Source organism: Podarcis raffonei, chromosome 12, assembly GCF_027172205.1.
Source record: "Podarcis raffonei isolate rPodRaf1 chromosome 12, rPodRaf1.pri, whole genome shotgun sequence".
Taxonomy (NCBI): Eukaryota; Metazoa; Chordata; class Lepidosauria; order Squamata; family Lacertidae; genus Podarcis; species Podarcis raffonei.
The window spans coordinates 33,447,657-33,470,857 of NC_070613.1; the positions used below are offsets into that span (position 1 = coordinate 33,447,657).

The following is a 23,201-nucleotide window of genomic DNA, read 5'->3' on the forward strand; positions in this document are numbered from 1 at the left end:
TGACACAACCAGGATTTGCTGCAGGACCTTTATTGCTTATCTCCCAGGATTTATGGGGTCTTTCACATCGTGGATTTACTCTTCACTGTTTATCTCTGTGTAATGAAGAGCTTTAAAAACAAAGTTGTCAATCAATCTATTTTTTCAATGGCCACTGAAGTAGCTGCAGTAAAGCAACAAATACTTTCATGGGTTGGGGGGGGAGCCCTCGCGGTTTCCCCTCACCCATATTTATTTGCAGTTTATTTTAAGAAGAAGATTTAAAAGATTTCCAAATGGAATGTTTGTCTGGAACTGAATCCTGCAGATCAAGGTCACGCACACAGTGTTACAGCAGAATACCAACTGCATTACAATTTGAGAACACAGTGTTGTTAAAATACTATGGGACTCAGGGACTATAAATCACTCTTTTATTTGCCTTCAGAGGCACCAGGGAAGGTCAGCAGAGGATAGCCACAGGATGACACACTTTTATCCCAAATTAACATATTCATTTAGAATAACTATCACCCTCTGGTCCTGTCCTCACAGTCACTAATACAGATCCATCAGCTTACACCTAATGTCCTCCTTCAGACATCCATCTCGTTGCCACTCCTAATACCTTGGGTGTATGAAAAACACACACCAGGAATCAAATGGGGATTAGCTTGTGTGGTGAACAAGCACGCACAGTGCAGATTTTTTATGAAGCCTGTTCAAATGTTCTTGCCTCTCATTTCCTCTGTTGTTCTCCTTGCTCCATTCACCAGCTATCATCTCCTCTTGTAACCTTGCAGTATTCATGCTTTGGGCTTATGCTATGCCTACAACCAGAACAACAAAGAGCCTTGTGGCACCTTAAATAGGCTTACTATGGCATATGCATGAAGTGTCATTCTTGGTTGAAGGTCTCCATGGACATGGGGGGTGAGGGACCGTAGACACTGAAGCGGAAGAGCCAGAGCTCAGTGGTAGAGAACTGCTTCACATGCAAAAAGATCCCAGGATCAATCCTCACCATTCCCAAATCATAGAACCATGGAATCATAGAAATGGAAGGGACCCTGTCAGTCCTCTAGTCCAACTCTCTGCAATGCAGGAATCTCAACTAATGCATCCGTGACAGGTGGCCATCCAACCTCTGCTTGAAGACCACCAGTGAAGGAGAGTCCAGATAGGGCTGGGAATGTCCCCAGCAGAAATCTGGAGATAATTGGGTATAGGATTGCTGCCGTCAAAGTAGACACTAGGGTAGCAATCTTCTGCCCGTTTACTTGGTTATACATTCATACAGAAGAGTTCACAACTGATTGATTTTAACCAGCAGTCTATTATGGATTTGTGTACATGAACCTGTACATATTTTTAAAATGAAAGGAGGAAGGAATCAGCTATGATTTCACTATTTTGTCCACTTAGGCTTCATTTTTAGGCATATCTGGTAGTAAGTCCCATTGATTTAAATGGGACATATTTCTGAGTAGGCATGTGTAGGATTCCACTGCTAATATATGGAGACTTCCCTATGGTCACATAACATGCCTGTGGTGTAGCTGAACAGTGAGCCAATTTATCAAAATCTAGGCTATTCCCACCACTGGACTCCTTGTACAGATATGCCAGATTCTATACTATGACCTGGAAATACATTTAATTTTTTGAACGAAATGAATCCTTTGTGTCCTCTCCTCCCATCTTACGTTAAGTCTCAGATCAGCAACGTAACTTGATAACTGACCAAAAAGCAGGGGAATCTGATTGAAACCCCAAATCCGTAGCTATAATAAACATCTCTCCATTCCATTTGAAATCCCTTGTGAACTATTTGGTCTTTTTTATTGTTCCTGGCTAATGGACAGAATACCAGCTGTGAAACTGTAAAACAATACAGCCTACTTGAATCCCACTTTAAGGAGAGATAGTAAATGGCTTCTTTGGGTTAGGAGAATGTTGCCTCTACCTGTGGAATCTGAACAAGAATATTTTCCCACATATAAAAGTGGGTGAAATCATCCATCAAAACCAAGCTTTTTCTATTGTTATGTGGGTGTAGTTCAGGGATATTTGGCATATCACTCTACCTTTTAAGCAGGACCCTAGATCACTAGTGTGTAAGCATATCATAAATGATGAGATATCCAATGATCTCGCTTTCATTCAATTCTCACCTTGTATCTACTTAACTTTTTATACACGGTTGCTTCTAAGACATGAAACCTAGAGGAGATAGTCAGATTCCCTTCTCCTGGAGAGCTTTAGCACTCCATTAACTCACCTGCCCCCACCCTGAATTTCAGTCATTTGGAACCTTAAAAGTGAATTTTCTCTGGGCTTGCATTGGGATTTGGCAGATTGATTGGTGTGCTTTCGTGTGCTTGCATATCTCATGTATCAAGATCACATGGCAGTTTGGGGGCTTTAGTGCTTAAGAATGATAGATCCACTATACCTGTATCTTAAAAGTATATCTCTTTGAAGCGCATCATTCATACTGCTCACAAGAGGTGATTTGGCATAAATGGGTTGAGACTTTGCTATAAATGCAGCAGGAACAAACATCGTGGTGGCTCCTGTATTTCCAGTGTGCCCATCTCACTGCCATCTCACGCCACCCCTGTACCTCCAAGTAAGCAGCAGTGATACAACCAACCAGAGGGCAGGTAAGCAGCAGTGCCCCACCAGGTTGGTCACTAAGGCCCATATTATAATGCACAACGCTCGTAGTTGAGAAGCCCAAAAGTATTCAAAACCTCATTGTTTATCATGTAACTGACTGCATGGTGGATTAACCAAAAGCACGAAAGATTTAGGCCATGATGCCAGAAATGTCAAGGCAGTGCTCTGAATTAGCAGAATCAAAGTTAAATATTGAAAATTTTCAGTGGCGGTGCTCATGAGAAAGACATGTTGCTGTAGAAATTCGCACCACTAAATGTGGTGTCATGAACTGCAGGATATATATGTAATAGGATCTATCAAATGAATAGCCAATTCCAGTGAGTTTTGGAGTAGCTATTTCCACCAGATCTGGTGACTTGCATGCTCTCTTGATCACCTAACATCCATATAGATCTCTTGACATTAAGGCTCAACTATTCCTTTAGATACAAAATCTACAGTAGATTTATCAGACTGCCAACTCTCTCTCTCTCTCTCTCTCTCTCTCTCTCTCTCTCTCTCTCTCTCTTGCTTAATATCTAGCCTGATGAAGAATTCTGAAGAACTTGAAAAGCTTGCTTGCTATTTGTCACATTTTGATTGCTTCTAACATTTTTGTACACCCCCCACCGGTACTCATATCTTGATAAAAGTGTTGTGGCTGCCAAAACAAAATGGCTGCCACCAGCATCCCCAAAAGTGATGGTTGTACTCCATACTGGTGAGTACCATCACACACAAAAAACCACTGTTCAGCACAACCGCTTTAATTTAAAAATATGTTTAATTGAAATAAGTTTTCCTATAAATTTCAAAATGTTCTTCTAAAATTCAACTAGCTAAGAACAAAACCACTGGAACAGGTTGGTGTGGGAGGGGTGATCCATCTCAGGATGATGCATTCTGACATTATCTTGCACATCCATTTGCACTGAAGCAAAACAAGCACGAGTCCCTTGAAACCCCTCTTCAGATGGAGTGTATGGAATTGGCCTCTTGGTAGTCAGGGATCATTTAACAGAATTAAAATAGTTTGAAATGAATATCCTTGGAAACTAAAACTGTAGGCTTTCCTGGGATGGTTCCTTTTGATATGTCAAGACTGATCAGTATCAGAACGATTTTTGCTGTATCCAGTCACTATTACGCTGCTGCCTGTTTGCTATTTCTGGGTAACATGAAGGAAACATAAAATTGCTATTTCAAATAAGTTTATATGTTTGATGTTACCCAAGGCCTTTGCCATAAAAGTCAAATACACAGGGCAGAGGTCTCAAAATATCCATCAGCCTTAAAGGCTTCCAGAATAAGGGGCAAAAATGTTTTTTTTTTCCTTATTCAGTCAATACAATTGACTGAAAACAATTGCCCTTACTCCAATCCCAGAACACATAGATACAATAATTGGGATTAACTATGAGCCACAACTTTATTTGTAAATAAAGAAAGTGGGATGTACACTCAACTGGTCAAGTCAAAATCCACCTTTTCAGTTTGGACATGCTATCTACCAAGATGATGGCCAGGAATTTCCACTTCCCCTGCTTACCTTGGACAGGTGATGTCACCCTGGTCCCAAACATTGGATGAAACTGACCTTTGCCCTTTCTAGCCCCCCCCCACTTGTTTATTTCAGTGTCATCAGCTCTTCTCCACTTACAGAGGGCTGGTGTGGCTACCTGCCTCCAAGCGAGACAGGATATGGGGCAGAATTCCTTTCATGTTTTCTTGTTTTCACATGGTAAAATATGTTTGAGAAAGGGATGAGAACAGCCCATTTTGGTTTAGCCATTGTGGGGGAAAAGAACTGAGAATTGCTACAGAATAAGGGCCAGGGGCAGAGGTATGTGACTTTCCCTTGCCACAGAGGAATCAACGGAACATCACATTAAAGATAAAGTCTGGATGACAGAGACAGGCAGCTCTGGGCTGAGGCGTTGCCGGCTGAAAATCTAGGGACCACAGACCACAAATTTTCCATGTCTCTGAATCTTATCTTAAACCTGGCAGATGGTGTTTTTAAGATGCTGTGAATCACTCTTCCTTGTCAGTCTGTAAAGCATGTATCATAAACTCTGTGAGGTGGAAAGACTTGCCAAACCATTTCTGTGCTATTTCCGACAATGTTTAACTGGGGCACCAGCTGATTTGCACAGGGAAATTTTTGCGTAATAATGTTATTGCTTCATTAACATAAAATAATCCAGTTCATGATTGTACTTCTCTGAGATGACTGTTTTGTTTCAGGTTCATTGGGGGATTTTCAGAGTATCTCTCCCACATGCATAACAATGCCAACAAGGAATGCCAAATTGAGAATCTGTATAGTAAGAGACAAAGAATAACGACTGTGTGACTAAAAAGTTAAGGCACTTAAACGAAGCAGTATGGTCATTGATGCTCAATAACTAGCACAGGCTAACAAGCTTACACTTAAAATAATATAAACATAGTAGTGGGATTATCTGGGCCAGCTCACTAAAGTAATAGATTTCTCTAGTCTTACATCAATTTGCACCAGATTCTTCTTTAAAACTGTCACTGACAGTCAATTTGTTTCCTTGACTAACTGTGATTAGAAGCCATGTCCTAGTATTCAACCTAAAGCTGACTTGCAGCTTGAGCCAACTGCTTCTTTCCTCTCCTTGGTTTCCTTGGTGATCCAATATGGTTCCCAGCAAAAAAATTTCAACTTCACTAGTTGGCCAAGTGATTGCAAGAAACCAATCATGGCTTCTATCAGGCCCCTGAAGTGTGTTCTGAAGGCTTCTATTTTCATTATCTGAAAATTCCTGAACTGCATTCCAGTGAGGAAAACGAAGATGGTGTATGGGATTCATTCTGTTTGGAAAATAAACAGTATGCCACATATTTAGCACGTAACTGAGTGATACTTTATAAATGAGGAGACTGGGCTTTCATTGTCCTTTCCAATAGGCCAGTGATATGAGATGAAAGAGTGATTCCTCTCCACTCAGACTTTGATATACTGCTGATTTGTCATTCCTGTTTTAAGCATTTCTAGACTTTAGACCAAGTTTGATGCATTTCTACTCCACCATATCCTGAAGTTTAAAACACACAAAAATCAGGCTTATAATGACAAAGACATGAATCTCTCCTCTAATGTGCATTTCTGTCAGTCAGTTTAACCTTCTGTTGACGTATAATGGTGTCTGTATCCTAGTATAAACAAGCGTCTGTGTAAAAATGCTTTGAATTTATGTGTGTTGGCTACATTTTCAACATATCGCTCCATGTTAGACTGTCTATCTCTGGAGTATATTTTTACGTTTCTGTCTGACCTTCACCCACTGTTCTGAGATCACTGTCTGGTATTTAGTATTGCCCAAATAAATGAATTCACATTCCCTCCTGCTAATATGGGACAATGTTGTGAAGAACTAGTAGCCACAGACGTGTGAAGACTTTTGGGAGAAATGGAGAACTGCTGATCAGCAAAGTCTGGCATAAGTGCTTAAGATTGATTAGTCATTGCTGTGGGGAGAAATATCATGCCCTCAAAGTAATTTAGTACCAGGGTCATACTATAGCCCACCCCCACCACCACAAAAACTATTACAATGATCTTGAGATAGCCTAAGATCTCCTTTGGAAAGCAGCCAAAGGGAGGAAATGTAATGTAAAAACTAGGGTTGAATGAAGAACGGGTCTCCCGAAATTCTACATACTTTTGTGGATGACATATTACAGGAGTGACAGATGCTCTACTCAGCCTCTGGTCCAAGGTTTGGCCAACACACATTAACATACACAATACAGACAATAGCGTGTCATAGGCCAAGAGAGCCTAAACTGTAATAGGTTGAGTCAAGCAAGTAACCAGCCCATTTGCTTCAGTCACAGTGGCTTGAAGAACTCACAGGAAACTTGAGAAAAACAAATGCTATCCCCGTTCCCCAATCAAATGACAATGAGTCAGACTCTGAGCAAAACCCACACCACTCTGAAAGTTGTTTTGTATTAACTGCCACCTATCAAATTCCCATTCACTCTATGGGATGAAGAGGCAGCCCATAATTTGATGGGTGATTTGGCTGGCTGGGTTCAGAAGGTAGCAAATTCCTCATTAAGAAGAGGAGTGGCCCCAGTCTTCTTAAAGGAGGCAGGAATGTGGCCACTCCTGAAAAACACCTCCTCTGGATCTGGAATATCTTAACAACTCCAGTTCAGTAACCAACATTCCCTTCCTGGGCAAGGTGCTTAAGAAAGAGTCAATCAACTCATTGTTGATGGGTGAAACTGATTTTCTAGATCTGTTTTCAGCTGAGTTTTCATCTGGGCACTGAAACTACCTTACTGCCCTGCTAGAGACAAGGCAAGTATGACTCTATTGATTATTCTGGACCTCTCATGGGGTTTTGTACCATCAACAGTGGCATTCTTCTGGCTGAACTGTTTCCAATTGTTCCTGGGGTATCTTTGCTCTGGCATTTCTACTTTTGGGTCCTCTAGGATTCTATTCTGTCCCCCGTGCTGCAGTTCCTACATGAAATCACTGAGTGAGGTCATCCTGGGATTTAGTGCCACCCATGTGCTGATGACATGTAGTTCCATTTCTCTTTTTCATAAAGCCAGCTGAGGTGGCGGAGGTGTTAAATCAGCGCTTGGCTGAGGAGGATGGCTTGGATGAGTGCCAATCAATCCAGACAAAGAACAGTCTGGAAAGTTCAGTTGATGCAAAATACGGTGAGAAGAGCATTAAGTGGGACTGATGAGCATTATGAACATATGAAGCCAGTCCTGTATTATCTTCACTGGTTTACCATCTCTTACTACACCTGATTCACCACATCGCCCTCTCTGCTGCTTTACCCCTCTTGGTTTCAGTAAGTACAGCAGTTTGGCTGATGGGAGGCCAGATGCATGGTGGTCCTTGCTGGCCACCCTTCCTTGCTGGTTTCCTCCGGTTGACTATACCAACTTTTGTCACTTGGGACCATATCTAAAGGATTTGTTCTTCCCTTACATACTAAAGCCCTTCTCCATGTGCCGCCACCAACTGAGATGTGGTGGGTGGCTGAGAGAATCATAGAATCATAGAATTGTGGACCTAGAAGGAACCACAAGGGTCATTTTGTCCAAGAGAAGGGATCTTTTCTGCTGTGACGTCCTCAGCTGTGGAACTAAAATATCTTCTCTCCCACAATAACCCACCTGGCATCTACTTTAATGTCTTCTTGTCTTATTTTCCCAGGCCTTTTAAACTTTACTATGTGTTTTTATTTTTAAAAACTGTGAGAAGTTTGTTCTTTTTTGGCTCTCTGTTCTAGTTGATCACTGCTGCAGTATTTTAATCCCTTGAACCCTGTTTTAAAGTGATTTTTTCTTCTTATTTCAGCCTTATTTCCTGCTGCTTGTTTTTTTGTTTGTTTAAGAGTTATGGTTTTTAATTACGGTAGTTTTTATTTTGTACATCGTCCAAGGGAACTGTTGTTATTAGGTGACAGATACATGGTATAGATAAATACATACAAAAACTAAAGATATCAAGCATCTCTCAATGCCTTCCTAAACAGAAAAGAATAAACAAGCATCAGCACCCCCATCCTTCAGCCCGGACACTGAGATCCAGCACCAAGGGGCTTCTGGTGGTTCCCTCACTGCAAGAAGTGAGGTTGCAGAGAACCAGGCAGAGGGCCTTCTTGGTAGTGGCACCCATCCTGTTGAAGGCCCTCCCATCAGATGTCAAAGAAATAAATGTGTTTTTAATATTATGTTGGGAGCCCCCCAGAGTGGCTGGGGAAACCCAGCCAGATGGGTGGAGTATAAATAGATTATTATTATTTTCAGTTACCTCCTGAAAGAATAGCATGAACTCCAAAAGCAACATTATATGTTTGTGTAAGCTTCATGGATGTTTTCTCTAGCCCAGGAACATAGAAAGCTGCCTTATACTGAGTCAGGCTACTCGTCTATCAAGCTCAGTATTGTCTGCATTGACTGCAGTGGCTTTCCAAGGTTTCAGGCAGGAGATATTTCCAGCCCTACCTGGAACCACCAGGGATTGAACCTGGGACCATACTTTACCACTGAGCTATGACCCTGTGCTGTGAGATCCCCTGGTGTAGATGGACTGCAACCTCCATCTCCCCAGCTAACATGGCCAGCCTAATGGTCAGAGAAGATGGAAGTTCTGGTTGAACAACATCTGTAGACCCAAGGTTTCTGCAGCATGAAACCAAATGCCCCAGTCCCCACTTCCCAGTTCCATTACTTTAAAAATGCAGCTTAGTGAATAATAGAGTGTATACATTCAGCCATTGCCATATTCCTTATGAGTGTGAGAAAGAAAATGAAAATAACTTAACCTGAAGCTTTCTTTTCATTTGTATAATGTTGACTCTTCCACTGCATCTGTATGAACCTGAGAGAGTGAACTCTAGCATCTGGGTTTGGAGCTATGATGTCAAACACACACAGAGAGAAATAAGTTGCACTTGCAGTTACTGTCTCATAGAAACAAAAAATAATTCACCCTCATTCATTTGGAGATGTATAATCAGGTGTTGGTTAACAGTAAGCTCCTTATCAGCAAAGAATGTTTGCATATCTGCTACGTACCCTGGGTTTGGGGGGCAGTCATCATTTAGCAAAGATTTATAGGTCTTTGCTTCATGGTGTTCTGGGAGGGAACGGAGGGTCATTGTAAGTGGTGCATTGCAGTGAAGCAGTAGCTTAAGGTATTCCTAGAAAATCAAAACTTTTGATGGCTGCTCTGTATGAAAACCTCCTATAAAATGTCCAGAATGTGTGTTATAAACTGACTTAGGAAATCCAATAAAGTTGCAAGCTTTGGCAGGCTTCTAGATGAGATTTATAGACTACTGAAATATGGAATTTCCATCATCCTTTTTCTCATATCCACAACAACCCCTTTTTTTGTTGTTATGTGAGACCTCATCATCCTTGTCACACAAAAAGGAAAATTCAGTGTTTTTGAAGCAATTTGATGTAAACGAAAATGAGTTAAAATAGTTTTGAATTGGTTTGTATGTTGAGCAATTTACGTTTCCCTTATTTATTTATTTTAATGTAGAGCTGCGTGGAAAATTTCTCCTGTGGGTCCCCCCCCCACAAGCATTCTTAACTTAATATGAAAAGAAATTGCATTTGAAAAAGGAAGAGAAATTCAGTGAAATTCTCATGGGTGAGGTGCAGGGCTTTGGATGTGCTGAACTTCCTTTTTCAGGTGACCAAAAGATGTTGCTAAGTACCCTTCCCTTCAGTCTACAAATTCTCTCACAATGGTCTGTGTTTTGCAGCCTTGGTGTATAGCTGTGCTTGAATTAAAGCCTGGGGGAATACTTCATGAGTGGGGGGGGGGGATAGGGGGAATAGGATTATCATGGGGCCTTTCCAGATCAGGAAGTGCAGTCAGTCAGGAAGGTTGCAGAGCGCTGGAGAAATGTTCAGTGGGGCAGAGGGTGGTGTGGGGCAAGCTCCCAGGCAAACACCCCTTAGTTACATTGCAACAATAAGGTAAGCTCAGCCCCACACCTGCTGAAATTGTAAAGTGCCCCAAGAGTAAGGCAGACAAACGTGAACCTCTTGCTCAGAGAAAGAAGACTTTAAATTGAATTAGATAACACATTTTAGCACATCACAATTCAATATGGTTCTGTGGTTTTTCTAGCCTCCTTGTCATATGTGCCTTCTGGATATAACAGGTTGTTTGTGCTGCTCCCTTGCGATGCATGGCTTATCTTGATTTAATGTGTTTCTTCCATTAATGTTGCCTGCAGTTTCTGCATGGGCACAGCTAGGAATCAGTGAAACCACAGGGCTCCCATGCTGACATAGCCTTGCTGGATTGAACAATGGTTGAATCATACCATTTTCCTTCTAGCACAAGAAACACAACGCTGACCAAAATCTCGTATTATATCTGGGCTCTGCCACCAAGACACTTGCCCCATTTCATACCCTCCTACACGACACAACCCAAATCTGGGACTCTATCTTCTGGGTCCAAAATTCAGCACGAGATCACAGACCTGGAAAAAGTGTTTTTTTTGGGGGGGTGAGATCTCCACCCAAAATCACGAGAGAGCAAGGCGCCCAAAATGGCTGCCATACTCTCAATGGAAAAAACAGGATGTCCCGGTTTTTCTGAGGCAGTTGATGGGAATGCCATTTTCCTGTCATGTCTGCCTATTTGAGCATATTTTCTATGCAGTTTCTTATTTTTCTCTCCTCTTCCGTGATCAGTGCATAACTGGAGAACATAAATGAATGTTTCCAGCCCTGCCAAAAGACATCTCTTATACTCTAGCATAACCAAAGCTAGACACAAGGAAAAGAGAAAATATTTATTCTATAGGGGATCAATGGGTAGAAGCAGACAGTGCAAACAGCTGTACGCAACTAAGAGTAAAGGTGCACAAAAACAAAAAAGGGTTATCTTCTGGTATGAGCAACACTTGGAGGTTGGCAGAAAATATTAAATCAGCTGCACTGAGCAACACAGTAGAGTTTCAGCAGCTTAACTGAGTCCTCTGACGCCCCTAATTCTCACTGAATGTGGCAACAAATGCACATTGGGTTGGATACAGCTTAGTCATGCTTTCAGTAGGCCCACTGAAATCACTGGGACTTAGGTTAGCCATGTCGAAGTCCCATTGATTTCAGGTATGACTTAGGCTGCAATCCAATCCCAAGCCACATTTATGCTAGGCGGTATCCCTCTGCTGGCTTCTGTCAGCTCAACCAGCCCCCTGCCTCTGACCCTACCAGAGTGGCACAAGCATCAGTCCATCCTTGCAGACTTCCCCCTTCCGCCCACTAAACAGGCAGAAGGACCACCTGGTGGTATCCTCATGGGTGGAACTCCCCTAAATGGGGCCTTTTGAGGATGGGGAGGGGCAGAGACAGCCCAGAATCTGCTGGAAATAGACTGGGGCAGTCCATTATAATTCCTATCTACAAAAAAGGCCCGCCCGGTGACCCAGGGAATTATCGGAATATCAGTCTGCTAACGTCCATTGGGAAAATATATGCCCGTTTTTTGCTGGCAAGGTTGATGAAGTGGTCAGTTGAGGCTGACCTGATTGGACATGAGCAAGCTGGATTTAGATTAAATCGATCCACAACAGACCAGGCAATTATTCTTTATCACTTAGCCCGGAAATACTCGACACCTCGACGGGGCCAACTTTGCGCAGCTTTCATAGATTTGAAAGCTGCGTTTGATAGTATTCCGAGGAAATTACTATGGGATAAACTTGCCTGTTGGGGAATAGATAGAAGGCTCCTGTGGCTTATCTCCCAACTTCATGCCGGGTCCGTGGCCAGGGTGAGATTATCCCCTGCTGGAGACCTGACTAACCCAGTGCCAGTAAATAAGGGTGTACGCCAGGGTTGTATTTTAGCGCCTCTTCTTTTTAACTTATTTATCAGTGATATGAGGAACCCATTAGCCGTCTCACAAAAATTTATCCACACCCTCGTATAGCAGATTACCGTTGTCCTTTACTTCTCTACGCAGAGTGGGTTTAAGGAGAGCACTAAAGATTTTCGCGACATATTGCCATTCTAATCATCTGTCTATCAACCACACCAAGTCTAAAGTACTGATATTTTCAAGGAGTCGAAAACTTTATTCATGGAAACTGGAGGGCACGAAAATCGAACAAGTACATAAATTTAAATATTTAGGAATTTATTTTCAATATAATTTAGGGTGGAAAGCGCACGTTGAATATCTTCAAAACAAGACAAAAGCCCTATCACACTCCCTCCTCCGTTTTTTCTACTCTGAGGGGGCCTTATTCATCCCTGCGGCCTTGAAAGTGTATAGCATCAAAGTGATGGCCACAATGGCCTATGCTGCACCTTTATGGGCTGCCTTTGCAAACCTCTCACCTTTAGAGTCACTTCAAAGCCAATTCTTACGCCGACTTCTAAAATTACCAACATGCGTAAGTAATGCGGCTATTCGCTTAGAAATGAAGATCCCCTCAGTGGAGCTAGTTATATGGAGGAGAGTTTTGATTTATTGGATATCCCTATGGCATAAACTCCCGAACCACTATCTCATTCAATGCATGTGGTGAGATGACTTCACAAATTTGTGGTCAGGAAAAATCCATGCCAAATTGCTGTCCTATGAGATCTCTCCCTCTGAATTGCTCAAACTGGATCTAAATGTGGCAAAAAGGTGTACAAATCAAAGGCTGGATGATGTGGAGCTATACCAAAATTTCGTAGCTGGTGGTGGAGCCTGCTCGCCGTTAAATTTCGGCATAACCCCTATTTACCGCGCTCCGTCCTACTTAACTTCGCTTATGGCCGCGTCTCACCGATATGCCTTCATTAGAGCTAGGTTCAATGTCTTTCCAACAAACGTGCTGAGACATAGATTCACTAAGGGCCAAGTCCCTTCTATGTGTGCTTGTGAAATGAAAACATCTGAATCACTACATCATGTCATGTTTATCTGCCCTTTGTACAGTTCAGCCCGTGCTAGTATACTAAACTCCATAATCCAGCCTATGGCTGACAAACCAGTAGACCTACAGCTTGCCTGGGTTCTTCAAGATGTGGATCCTTATATTACCCTACAGATTGCTAAATTCCTAACAGCCGTTGTCTCGTACAAGAAACGGAATGGAATGTTAGCTGATTATTGATAGTTATAAGAATTTTCTATAATGATATCAGATATTGATTTTAGTGTAGTGCCTAAAATTTTTAATCTTAATCTTAAACTTTTTTTTATGAACGGCTAATATCTGTCCTTGTGAGTTGTGAACTGTGTTATACTACTTGTGGTTTGTACAAGTCCGCTGTTTTATTTGATTTGTTTTGTTGTGTTGTGTTTCATGATGGGCGTAAAGCCGAATAAACATTTTGATTTTGACTGGGGCAGATGGGCATTGGGCTCACTATGGGCCTGATCTTTGCACCAGCCTGGAGCTGGCACAAGGACTGGGGTTGATCTGCCTGCTCCCACTTCTATTACTGCAGCCACCGTGAGTGGCCAGGCTGTGGAAGCAACAGTAGAACTCCAGCAGCAGAGAGTTTGGATTGCTGGGTCAGTCTCAGTCCAAACACATCCCTGACATGAAAAAGAATGGGCAACCTCTGCTGGTGCAGTTCTGCGTCCACATAATAATCATGCGGAATTTTAGGTTGCGGAATCAGTCTATCCAATGGCCACATGTCATGAGGCAAAGTGGAAGCTCCATCAGTGGCGTAGCGTGGGTTGTCAGCACCCGGGGCAAGGCAAGTAATTTGCGCCCCCTAACCCGTGGATTTTAGTAGGGGCAGAGAGCTGCGAGTGTAAGCCCCCCCCCAGATGTTGCGCCCGGTGCGGCCGGCCCCCCTGCACCCCCCACGCTACGCCACTGAGCTCCATGTTCAGAAATAGCATGTTAAGTAAGCTCTCTCTGTTTTATCCTTTGCACTTACTCAAAATGTTATTTTTGAGCCGGGCTGCCCCTGCAGCACGACTAGCTTTTGCATTACAGTGGTACCTCGTGTTACGTACTTAATCCGTTCTGGAGGTCCGTTTGTAACAGGAAACCGCTTGTAACATGAAGCACGCTTTTTCTAATGGCGGCTCCCACTTCTGCCACGCCGCCGGAGTGCAACTTCCGCTTGCATGCTGGGGCAAAGGTCGCAACAAGGGGCATCTACTTCCGGGTTAGCGGAGCGCGTAACCAGCAGCATTCGTAAGGAGGGCAGTACATAACATGAGGTACCACTGAATTGTTCTCAAAGTTTTGAATTTTTATACTGACTTGCATGGTTTTATTGCTCCCTGCTTAGAAAAATTCTCTTGGTATGAGATATGTTGGAGGGTATGTTAACATGCCCTGCTTGTGAGCTTCTGGGGTGAGCTATCTAGCTAGCCTGGAATCCTTGACACACGACCTATTTTTTAAAAACCACTCAGCTGAGATCCTTTGCATTTGCCCCACTTATTCTATGAAAGGGTAATGAGTGCTGGGGTGGGGATGCGTTTAGTAGCTTTTAATACATTCCAAACCTGTTTACTTGCTGCTCTTTGCTCCACAGAGAAGAGAAGAGATCACTCCCCTTCTTCTTTTAAAATCTGGTAATTGAAAACCTATCTTGTTCTTACAGAATGGTTTTGCTGTTGTAAGGCCCCCAGGCCATCATGCTGAAGAATCAACAGCCATGTAAGTACCAGGGAATATTGCCCATCTTGGAGCGCTAGGGTTACTGGCAATCACCTGCATTGTGCATGTCTCTGGGGAGCTCTAATTGTTAGCAGATGACCGAAAAGGTTTTCGAGGTACTCACAGAAGCAGATTTATGGTCTTAGAGATCATATAGTGGGGGTTTTTTAAAACACACACACATACACACACGCATGCCCTGAACATTATTTATAACTGTTTTCCTGACTGATGTGTTTTGTAAAATTTCTGTTCTTCTCTATTCCACAGGGGGTTCTGCTTTTTTAATTCGGTTGCAATTACTGCCAAATACTTGAGAGACAAGCTAAATATAGGCAAGATATTGATTGTAGATCTGGTATGTATTCTTGGCAAGCATCATCATTTGGGTGGATCCAGATAAAAATGGTTCGGGGAGGGGTGGAAGGAAAGGGGGAGGGAAAAGGGGGGGTTGCGTTTTTCTTTTATATGTTAGGCTTTCCTGCCTTTAATACTTAGGAGTAATAAAGGTGTGTGTTTTTCCTCTGAATTTGGGAACTCATTAAATCCAGGATGGCAGGACTGAAACCATAAACATGTATGTTTCACTTTAATGGTGTTAACTGCAATTTTAATGAGAAGAAGGCGCAGATCAGGGTGACTTTTATGGTCCTTAAATGAATTGATACTTCCACTGTTAAAATGACCCAACAAGTACCAACGTTTACTTTTCCCTGCAGAATATAAATTTGAAATAGTTAAATTGCGTGGCTTTGGTTTGGTAACCAGTTTGGCTTCCCTCCTTAAGCTGACAATAGCTTAGCTTAGCTGTGCAATGCGAACATTATTGAAACAAAGGAACAAGGCCTTTGTCTCTCCCCAGCCCACCCTCGCTCGGTTCCAAATCACGTGTGCCAGTATGGGATGCCTTCCATGCAGGAAATCTAATTTAATAACAACAAAGAGCCAGCCTTTGTGGCTTAGATTAATCTTTTGCTGCATAGTACAGTTTCAAACAAATGGTTAGTTCAAATGCGGTTGTCACTGGGTAAGTTTTCTATCCATTCTGCTTGTGAATAATGAATTGAGCTTTGCCTCCTACTTAAGGACCAACTTCATGCATAGCCTGAAGGAAAAGCCGGGGGTTGATTTATGAGCACCATTTTTGTTTTGCCTACACTTTGGGAGGAGGTGTAATAAGTTGTCTGAAAAAGCATAGACAGGAAATGAACCCTGGCATCCAAACCTAACCTGTTACATCTGCATTTAATTAATTTTTGCAGGTGATAAAAGATTTAAAGACAAAATGCGTTAAAGATTCCACCCCACCCCCCAAGCTACGGAATTAATAGTTTAAATCTTATTCATATCAGCGCTCATAATTAAATCTCCTTGTGACGTTGCCCCAGTGGAGGATGGTGCAAAGAAAACAGGGCTTGTGGTTTAGTTATGAAAAACAATTGTTTTCTAATATATTTAATCATGTGATATGAAATGCACAATTAAGCAGGAAAAACAATGAAGATGGTTCCGTACACTTCTGGGCAAGTGACGGGAAGAGTCCTGTTCTACTCAGAAGCCTCTATGGCTGCAGTCCTATGCTAAATCAGCAGCAGATATTGCACCACAAAAATAGCAGCAGTGCAGCAAAATGCACCCACAGCAGTAACCCTGCCATTGCTCACCATCCAGGAAGAAGCTTGCCATCAACACTCCCACACTAGCTGTGCAGGGAAAGGCAAGAATTAGCATATAGACATGGCAGAACAAGCACTTGTTGTCACTACGGATGGGCCAGAAATTTGATTCAGTTCACATTTAAGGGTGGGCCTACCTAATACGAACTTTCTGTAACAATGTGCGAAGTGTATCCTTTGAAATTTGCACCTCTCCAAATTCTGCAATGCAGGTCTCCTGCTACATAACGTGTACAAAAATGCACAGTGGGACAAGGTGTTCACAAAAATACATATGAGTAAAAATAACATACCAAAATCCATTATATTACAGAAAATGCTTTGCAAAAATGTGTGCATTAGACAAAAATTGCATTCAAAGATGTGTGCATTAGGGATTTTCTCCCCTACCCACCATGCCTGGGATTTGGTGTTTGTTTGTTTTTTTGCAGTCACAAACAAGCTCTGGTTTCCTTTGTAGCTGTTTCAGAGTTGACGTTAAGAGTTGCCTTACAGAAACAGGGGGGGGGGGCAGGAATATGACAAATGTGATAGGTAAAGGGGAGCAACTGGAACCGGTGACTGGGTGTTCATATGTTGAGAATCTCTGCTGCTCTTTCATTCCACATATCTGGCCCAGCTCCCCAATATGCCAGTGATGTCTTTGTTTTAGGATAAAATTATGAATGCTTGGCAAGCATTGAGAATCAGTGCAATAGCAGGTTTGGTGCTCATTGACAAAAGTACCTGTGCATCCCATTGTTGCCACCGAGAGCTTACTTGCATTTGGGAGTTCGCGGCAAACAGAAGCTCCCTTTCTGCATACTTACCATGTATTCTACCATTTAGGAGATACTGCTACAGTCTGTGTATGAACGGAGGGCCTTTAACCTAGCTAACACAGTCATACCTTGGTTTTTGAACAGCTTGGTTCCTGAACATTTTGGCTCCCAAACGCCGGAAACCCAGAAGTGACTGTTTCGTTTTGTGAACTATTTTTGGAAGCCGGATGTCCGACGGGGCTTCCACAGCTTCCAATTGGCTGCAGGAGCTTCCTGCAGCCAATCAGAAGCCGCGCTTTGGTTTTTGAATGTTTTGGAAGTCTGGAACTGATTCGGTTCGACTTCCAAGGTACATGGTTTCATAGGGAGGATGGGGATGCTTTCTCTGGCTACTATGTTTGAATACCCTGTACGCCGGAGGTGGCCAAGAGCAGTGATAGATGTTGTTTGGGTGTTCCACTTGGAGGTATGGGAATTCCCCTCCCTGATTTGGACTCTCCTTCATTGGGCGGTGTTAAACAGAGGTTGGGTGGCCATCTATCAGGGATTATTTACCTGTGATTACAGGGAAATGGACTAGAGGACTTTTCCAACCCTACAATTCTACGATTTACTTGCATCAGGGAACCCTGATGGGTGTTTGTATCTGAGTTCTAAATAGGGTTCTGAGAAGACTCGCTTGCATGTTTGTTCTGTGCTTTGTATCAGCCCAGCCACCCTGTATGCAATGATGTTAAAGATTGTGTTTAAAATAGGAAGCAGCACACCTGGAGCCAGCATAGAAACCTCTTTTTATGTGTGATGCTCCTTCAAGTGGGGCTATGGAAAAATGGTGATAATTTGTTTGTGTGCTCAGATGATCAAACACAGATCAGGATTCCCACTTTATCCATAAACTGGCAATTCAGCAAGTCTGCCTCCCTTTAGGATGTCTCCTTCGGCAGGACTAAGTAAAGTACAGTGGTACCTCGGTTTAAGAACAGCCCTGTTTACGAACTATTCAGTTTACGAACTCCACAAAACCGGAAGTAGTGTCCCTGTTTGAGAACTTTACCTCGGTCTAAGAACAGAAGTCAAGCACCGGCAGTGGGAGGCCTCATTAGGGAAAGCGCGCCTCGGCTTAAGAACAGACTTCCGGAACGGATTAAGTTCATAAACTGAGGTACCACTGTACGTGTGTGCATGCTCGAAATCCCACATTCTGTAAATCATGGACTGAGGTGTAGGTCCAGAACAAAGAGTAGCTCAAAAAAGGGATAACTTATTTTTGACACTGAGGGTGACTTCAGAAAGGTATAATGAATTATATGGCAGTGGGTAATTTGCATCAATTAGTTCCCCGCAATATACATATTGAAAGAAAGATGGCAGGTGCCAAGCTGCAGCTGGTGGATGTGTTGTGCTCACACTACAGTATTTTTATATCTGAAATTTCTGCCGACACATATTAAACATTTGACTCAGCCCTGGAAACTGCTTTTGTCCTGGATTTGGGGATTATGTGCATTGAAAAAAATATAATGAAGCCAGATTGTTTCAACTAACTTCCCTCCTTCTGATCCTTGGAGCTTTTACCATTCCTTTTAAAGATTTAAATCTGCAATCCTGAAAGGATTTTCAGTGTTTACATGCTGAAAAATAGGAATGGCATAGGAAGAATTTTCTCATAGTTACCGAATAGTTCGTGAAGGAGACTGTCCCATGTGTGGCACACAGCTCCCGAACCAAATGCCCTAAATGGGACTGCCCTGCTTTTGTGTGAAGTTCATGAGGCTGTATAATATAATATATTATCTCCATCTTCTCTACTCAACAGTAGATAATACCCCCATCCCCATTCAAAGCTTTATGTATACTGCATGTTCACACCGAATTCCTATAAATTCAGCAGTGAATCAGTAAATGCTTAAAAAAAAGAAAAAAGGCAGGTGAGTTTTGTGTATCCACCCTGAATCTAGAAGGTTTGGCTGGATCAGAGTAAACATACTGCTTGCCATCAGGGCTGAAGATACTCATCTTCTTTCATGCTGCCTCCTTTTTCTCAATGGAATCAAGTATCCAACAGACCTCTAAACATTTTTCCATATATATATATATATATATATATATATATATATATATATAATCAGAACCTAAAACCATTTTTTGTGCACTGGTAGTTTGAGACAGTAACTTCCACATGTTGGATCTGAGAAGGTTCTCCTTGATGGGAAGAGAAGTATCATTACTACATGTCGGAAATAATTTGTGGAAGTACCCCACAAAAATGCAGAATGGATGTTAGAAAAAGTATCAAAAATGTTATCGTTTCTTTAGCTTTGCCCTTGGATAGAATTGTGAATGGAACCAAAAGGTTTGGTGTTTCAACTATGCACTGTGCAACAAATATGTCCCCATTTATCCTGCTATCAGCAACTATGCTGGAACTATTTCCTTTATTTCTGTTGAGGTAACTATTTCTCAGACAAAAAAATTACTTGCCCTCTTTCTTTGTCTATCAGCGCTACTACTCATGTTATGTTGAAAAATATCGTGTATTCCATTTTTATCCCATACAAAATATATGGAGAGAAAATGCACCAGTATTTACAATAATTAGTTAAAATTAATTGTGGCCACTGGAGATGCAAGCAGGCAAAAATTTCCACTCTGTCCTGTGTTTGCTGCATTCAGCATCATTTCTGTTCCACTACAGTTCAGCTTCTGTTGAAACCTACCTTGTTCATCTCACTATCTGATATGGATGAAACTAATGTAATTAATTACATAATTAACTTCAGTGTGTTTCAATGGAAGGAAAACCATGAGAACAATGCAGACTATAATGTCATTTATGCAGGGTTTGTAATCTAAAAAACAAAAAACCACTCATTTGCTTGCATGATTTTCATTCCTGACCTCACACAAATGTGCAAATTGTCACAGTTTCTACTCCCGTTTCTGTTTCTGATGGAATTATTCAACATCCTTAATGGCAGCATCTGTTTCCAAGGAACAAATAATATATTTGGCTTACACATGTCAACTCAGAAGAAAGCCTCATTGTCTTCCATAGGATTTGTTTCCAGACAAGTATGTGTAGCAGTGTAGCCTTTGTGGCAATATTAGAAATAGCATACACAAAGTTAACGTATACAGAAAAAATAGCATGCACAAGAGGCTTACCGCCCATCTTTTGCTGTCTCAGCAATAGTTTATTTGGACAGATAAATGGAAGAGTAACATCCATATACTGTGAAAACAATGTTTACAATATCATATAAGTTAGACCACTGGTCTAACTCAGTATTTTCTATACATTGACTGCAGTGGCTCTCCATGGTCTCTGCTAGCACTGCCTGGAGATTTCAAAGATTTAATGCAAAATGTGATGTACAATGGAGCCACAGCCTTCCCTGCCCTGCCCTTTAGTTTCTGGAGAGAAAATAAATGTCATTGTACATCTCAGAAATATCAAATTAGGAATGCATATTCTGGAGACAGCATCAGTGCTGAGAACTCGAATGGCATGTATTATTATAGAAGTTATCTCTGGTGGCTCACGAGCTCATATCTTGGGCTCACGCATTGGCAGAAAGAGACCTTTCGCCATGATGGGGAGGGCAGGAGAGCCTGCAAATCATGCTGCCGAAGCTCTGCACCCAAAATTCCCTTTTGGGCTTCTTGTGCTTTCCCCAATACCCTCTCAATGATTGAGCTTTCCCTGGAGGTTAAAGCACTCACTCTATCTCCGTTAGCGGACACCTAAGAAAAGCTTAGCAAGAATAGTGGGAATGTGCCTGAAGCAGGGGAAAGTTCTCAAGAGCTAAACTAGTGAGTAGTGTTACTGTTAAGTGGCATCTAGGTCATTTCTGTTGCAGCCCTGAGCCACCATTATATTGTGTTCTGCAAGATTGTGACGCGGGTGGCGCTGTGGGTTAAACCACAGAGCCTAGGACTTGCTGATTAGAAGGTTGGCGGTTCGAATCCCTGCGATGGGGTGAGCTCCCGTTGCTCGGTTCCTGCTCCTGCCAACCTAGCAGTTCAAAAGCACGTCAAAGTGCAAGAAGATAAATAGGTACCGCTTCGGCGGGAAGTTAAACAGCGTTTCCGTGCGCTGCTCTGGTTTGCCAGAAGTGGCTTAGTCATGCTGGCCACATGACCCGGGAGCTTGTACGCCGGCTCCCTCGGCCAATAAAGAGAGATGAGCGCCGCAACCCCAGAGTCAGTCACAATGGTCAGGGGTCCCTTTACCTTTACGCCCTTTAGGCTGATGTTCTAGCATTATTGAAAGACTTTCTGGGCCTATGTGGCTTAGAAATTGCGTCTAAATTTAAATAACTAGAGCTGAGGTGAAAATGCCAATGAAATGTTTTTCAATTAAACCCTCCTGAAAGATGATGGGAAAGGAAGAATTTCTCTCAGTTTTTCAGAAGGAGGTTTCTGCTTGCATTACCTAATCTTACAAGTTGGTCATGGTTCCCCACCACCACCACCACCCATCCCTCTTTGTTTGGTTTTAAGCAATAGTTCTTGTGTTACTCAAAAGTGTCCTGCAATATTGGCAGTGGCGCAGGGCTCTTCCCCCAGGAATGTACTGGGACTGATGTCACATCACGTCATATTGTCTCACTCCCAAGGCACTCTGCAAAGCTCAACCATTTCTGAGACATTTCTATCTGAGATGTTTTTCTCTGCCCCAAGAAAGCAGCAGAAAATCACTGCCCCTCATTATTATTATTATTATTATTATTATTATTATTATTATTATTATTAACTAATAGGAAACTGTGAGGGAATTTTGGTTGAGTCTTAGTTAGAATTGACATTTTAAAGAGTTGGCAACACACATGTCTTTAGCAGCAACTGCAACTAGACTACATTTGGCTTCATTATACTTGGAAATCTTTGAATGGCGTACTGTGATATATTGTGATGATTACCTGCACAATAAGCCATTACGGCTCCTTGGGAACAGGTTTTGCTGAACATACTAATGAGCTCACCATGAATTTTAAAATTCCTTAAACTATGTTTTGCGGTTTTCATTTCCCCAGGAGCTATTTTCCTTAATGAAATAACACAATCCCATTTCAACATTAATTTGAATGTATCAATAATAGCTTAATAATATTATGGATTCATAAAACATCCTGCAGGATTACTGTGTAACTCCAACTCCAACTCTGCATTACCCCAAAATAACTGAAACTAAACCTCAGCTTGCATAGAGAATAGATAGCCAGTATGCTCAAATTTCATTATTTTGGAAGATTCGTATCCCCACTGGAGCTGAATGCATTTAATGACATGGAGAGGCAGATCCAAGATTTGTAGGTCACCCACTCTCCTTTTTTTTACTTGATGTGTGGCCTTGTGAAATCCATAGTGGTCACAGAGCCAAGTGCAAAAGAGAAGCACAAATAGGTTGTTCAGCAACCTAATTAAATTGTAGTTCTATGCTTCAGTTTGGGGAAATTATCTTGAGCACAGATTTGACTGACTTGTTTATTTAGTGCATTTTTATCCTGCCTTCCTTTCATCACAGAGCTCCATGTTGTGCATATGGAATTTCCATAGAGTCTCCCTTCCATGGCTAGCCAGACCATATTTGCTTTTTGTATGGTGGCTGTAGAATCTGCCCCGAGACCAAGTTCCAATACGTCTGGCATGTGTTCTTCCTTATTTGTCACATTATAATTTAAACACTTTAACCTGTGTTCCTCTATCAGTTTCAACTAGGACCCCTCCAGGTCAAAGCCAGCATTAATAATCTGTTCCACAGAAGAGTGTACAAAAGCGGACACTCGTGGATAGATACAAGCTGATCTGCAAGGATCTGTAGGCTGGCTTTTTAATTCCAATATTAGAAGCAGATCTCTCTTCCCTAAAACCATGCCCAAGGAAACCTCATAAGAACAAAATAGCAGAGGCCCTTTCTTCCTAAATCACATTGAGATGATTGGGTACATACA

General features: G+C 42.0%; 1 protein-coding gene across 10 annotated transcripts in view; it reads left to right on the top strand.

The window, feature by feature from the left end:
- The window catches only part of HDAC9 (histone deacetylase 9), a 472,213-nt gene that overhangs the window by 362,276 nt on the left and 86,736 nt on the right, over positions 1–23,201 (top strand). For 9 of the 10 annotated variants that reach the window (XM_053359136.1, XM_053359133.1, XM_053359140.1 and 6 more), the window contains 2 exons: positions 14,755–14,810; positions 15,081–15,168. The exons of the other annotated variant lie outside the window; for it this stretch is intronic. In XM_053359136.1, coding sequence (XP_053215111.1) covers positions 14,755–14,810; positions 15,081–15,168 — 144 coding nt within the window. The remainder of the gene's footprint in view (positions 1–14,754; positions 14,811–15,080; positions 15,169–23,201) is intronic. 10 annotated transcript variants of the gene reach the window in all.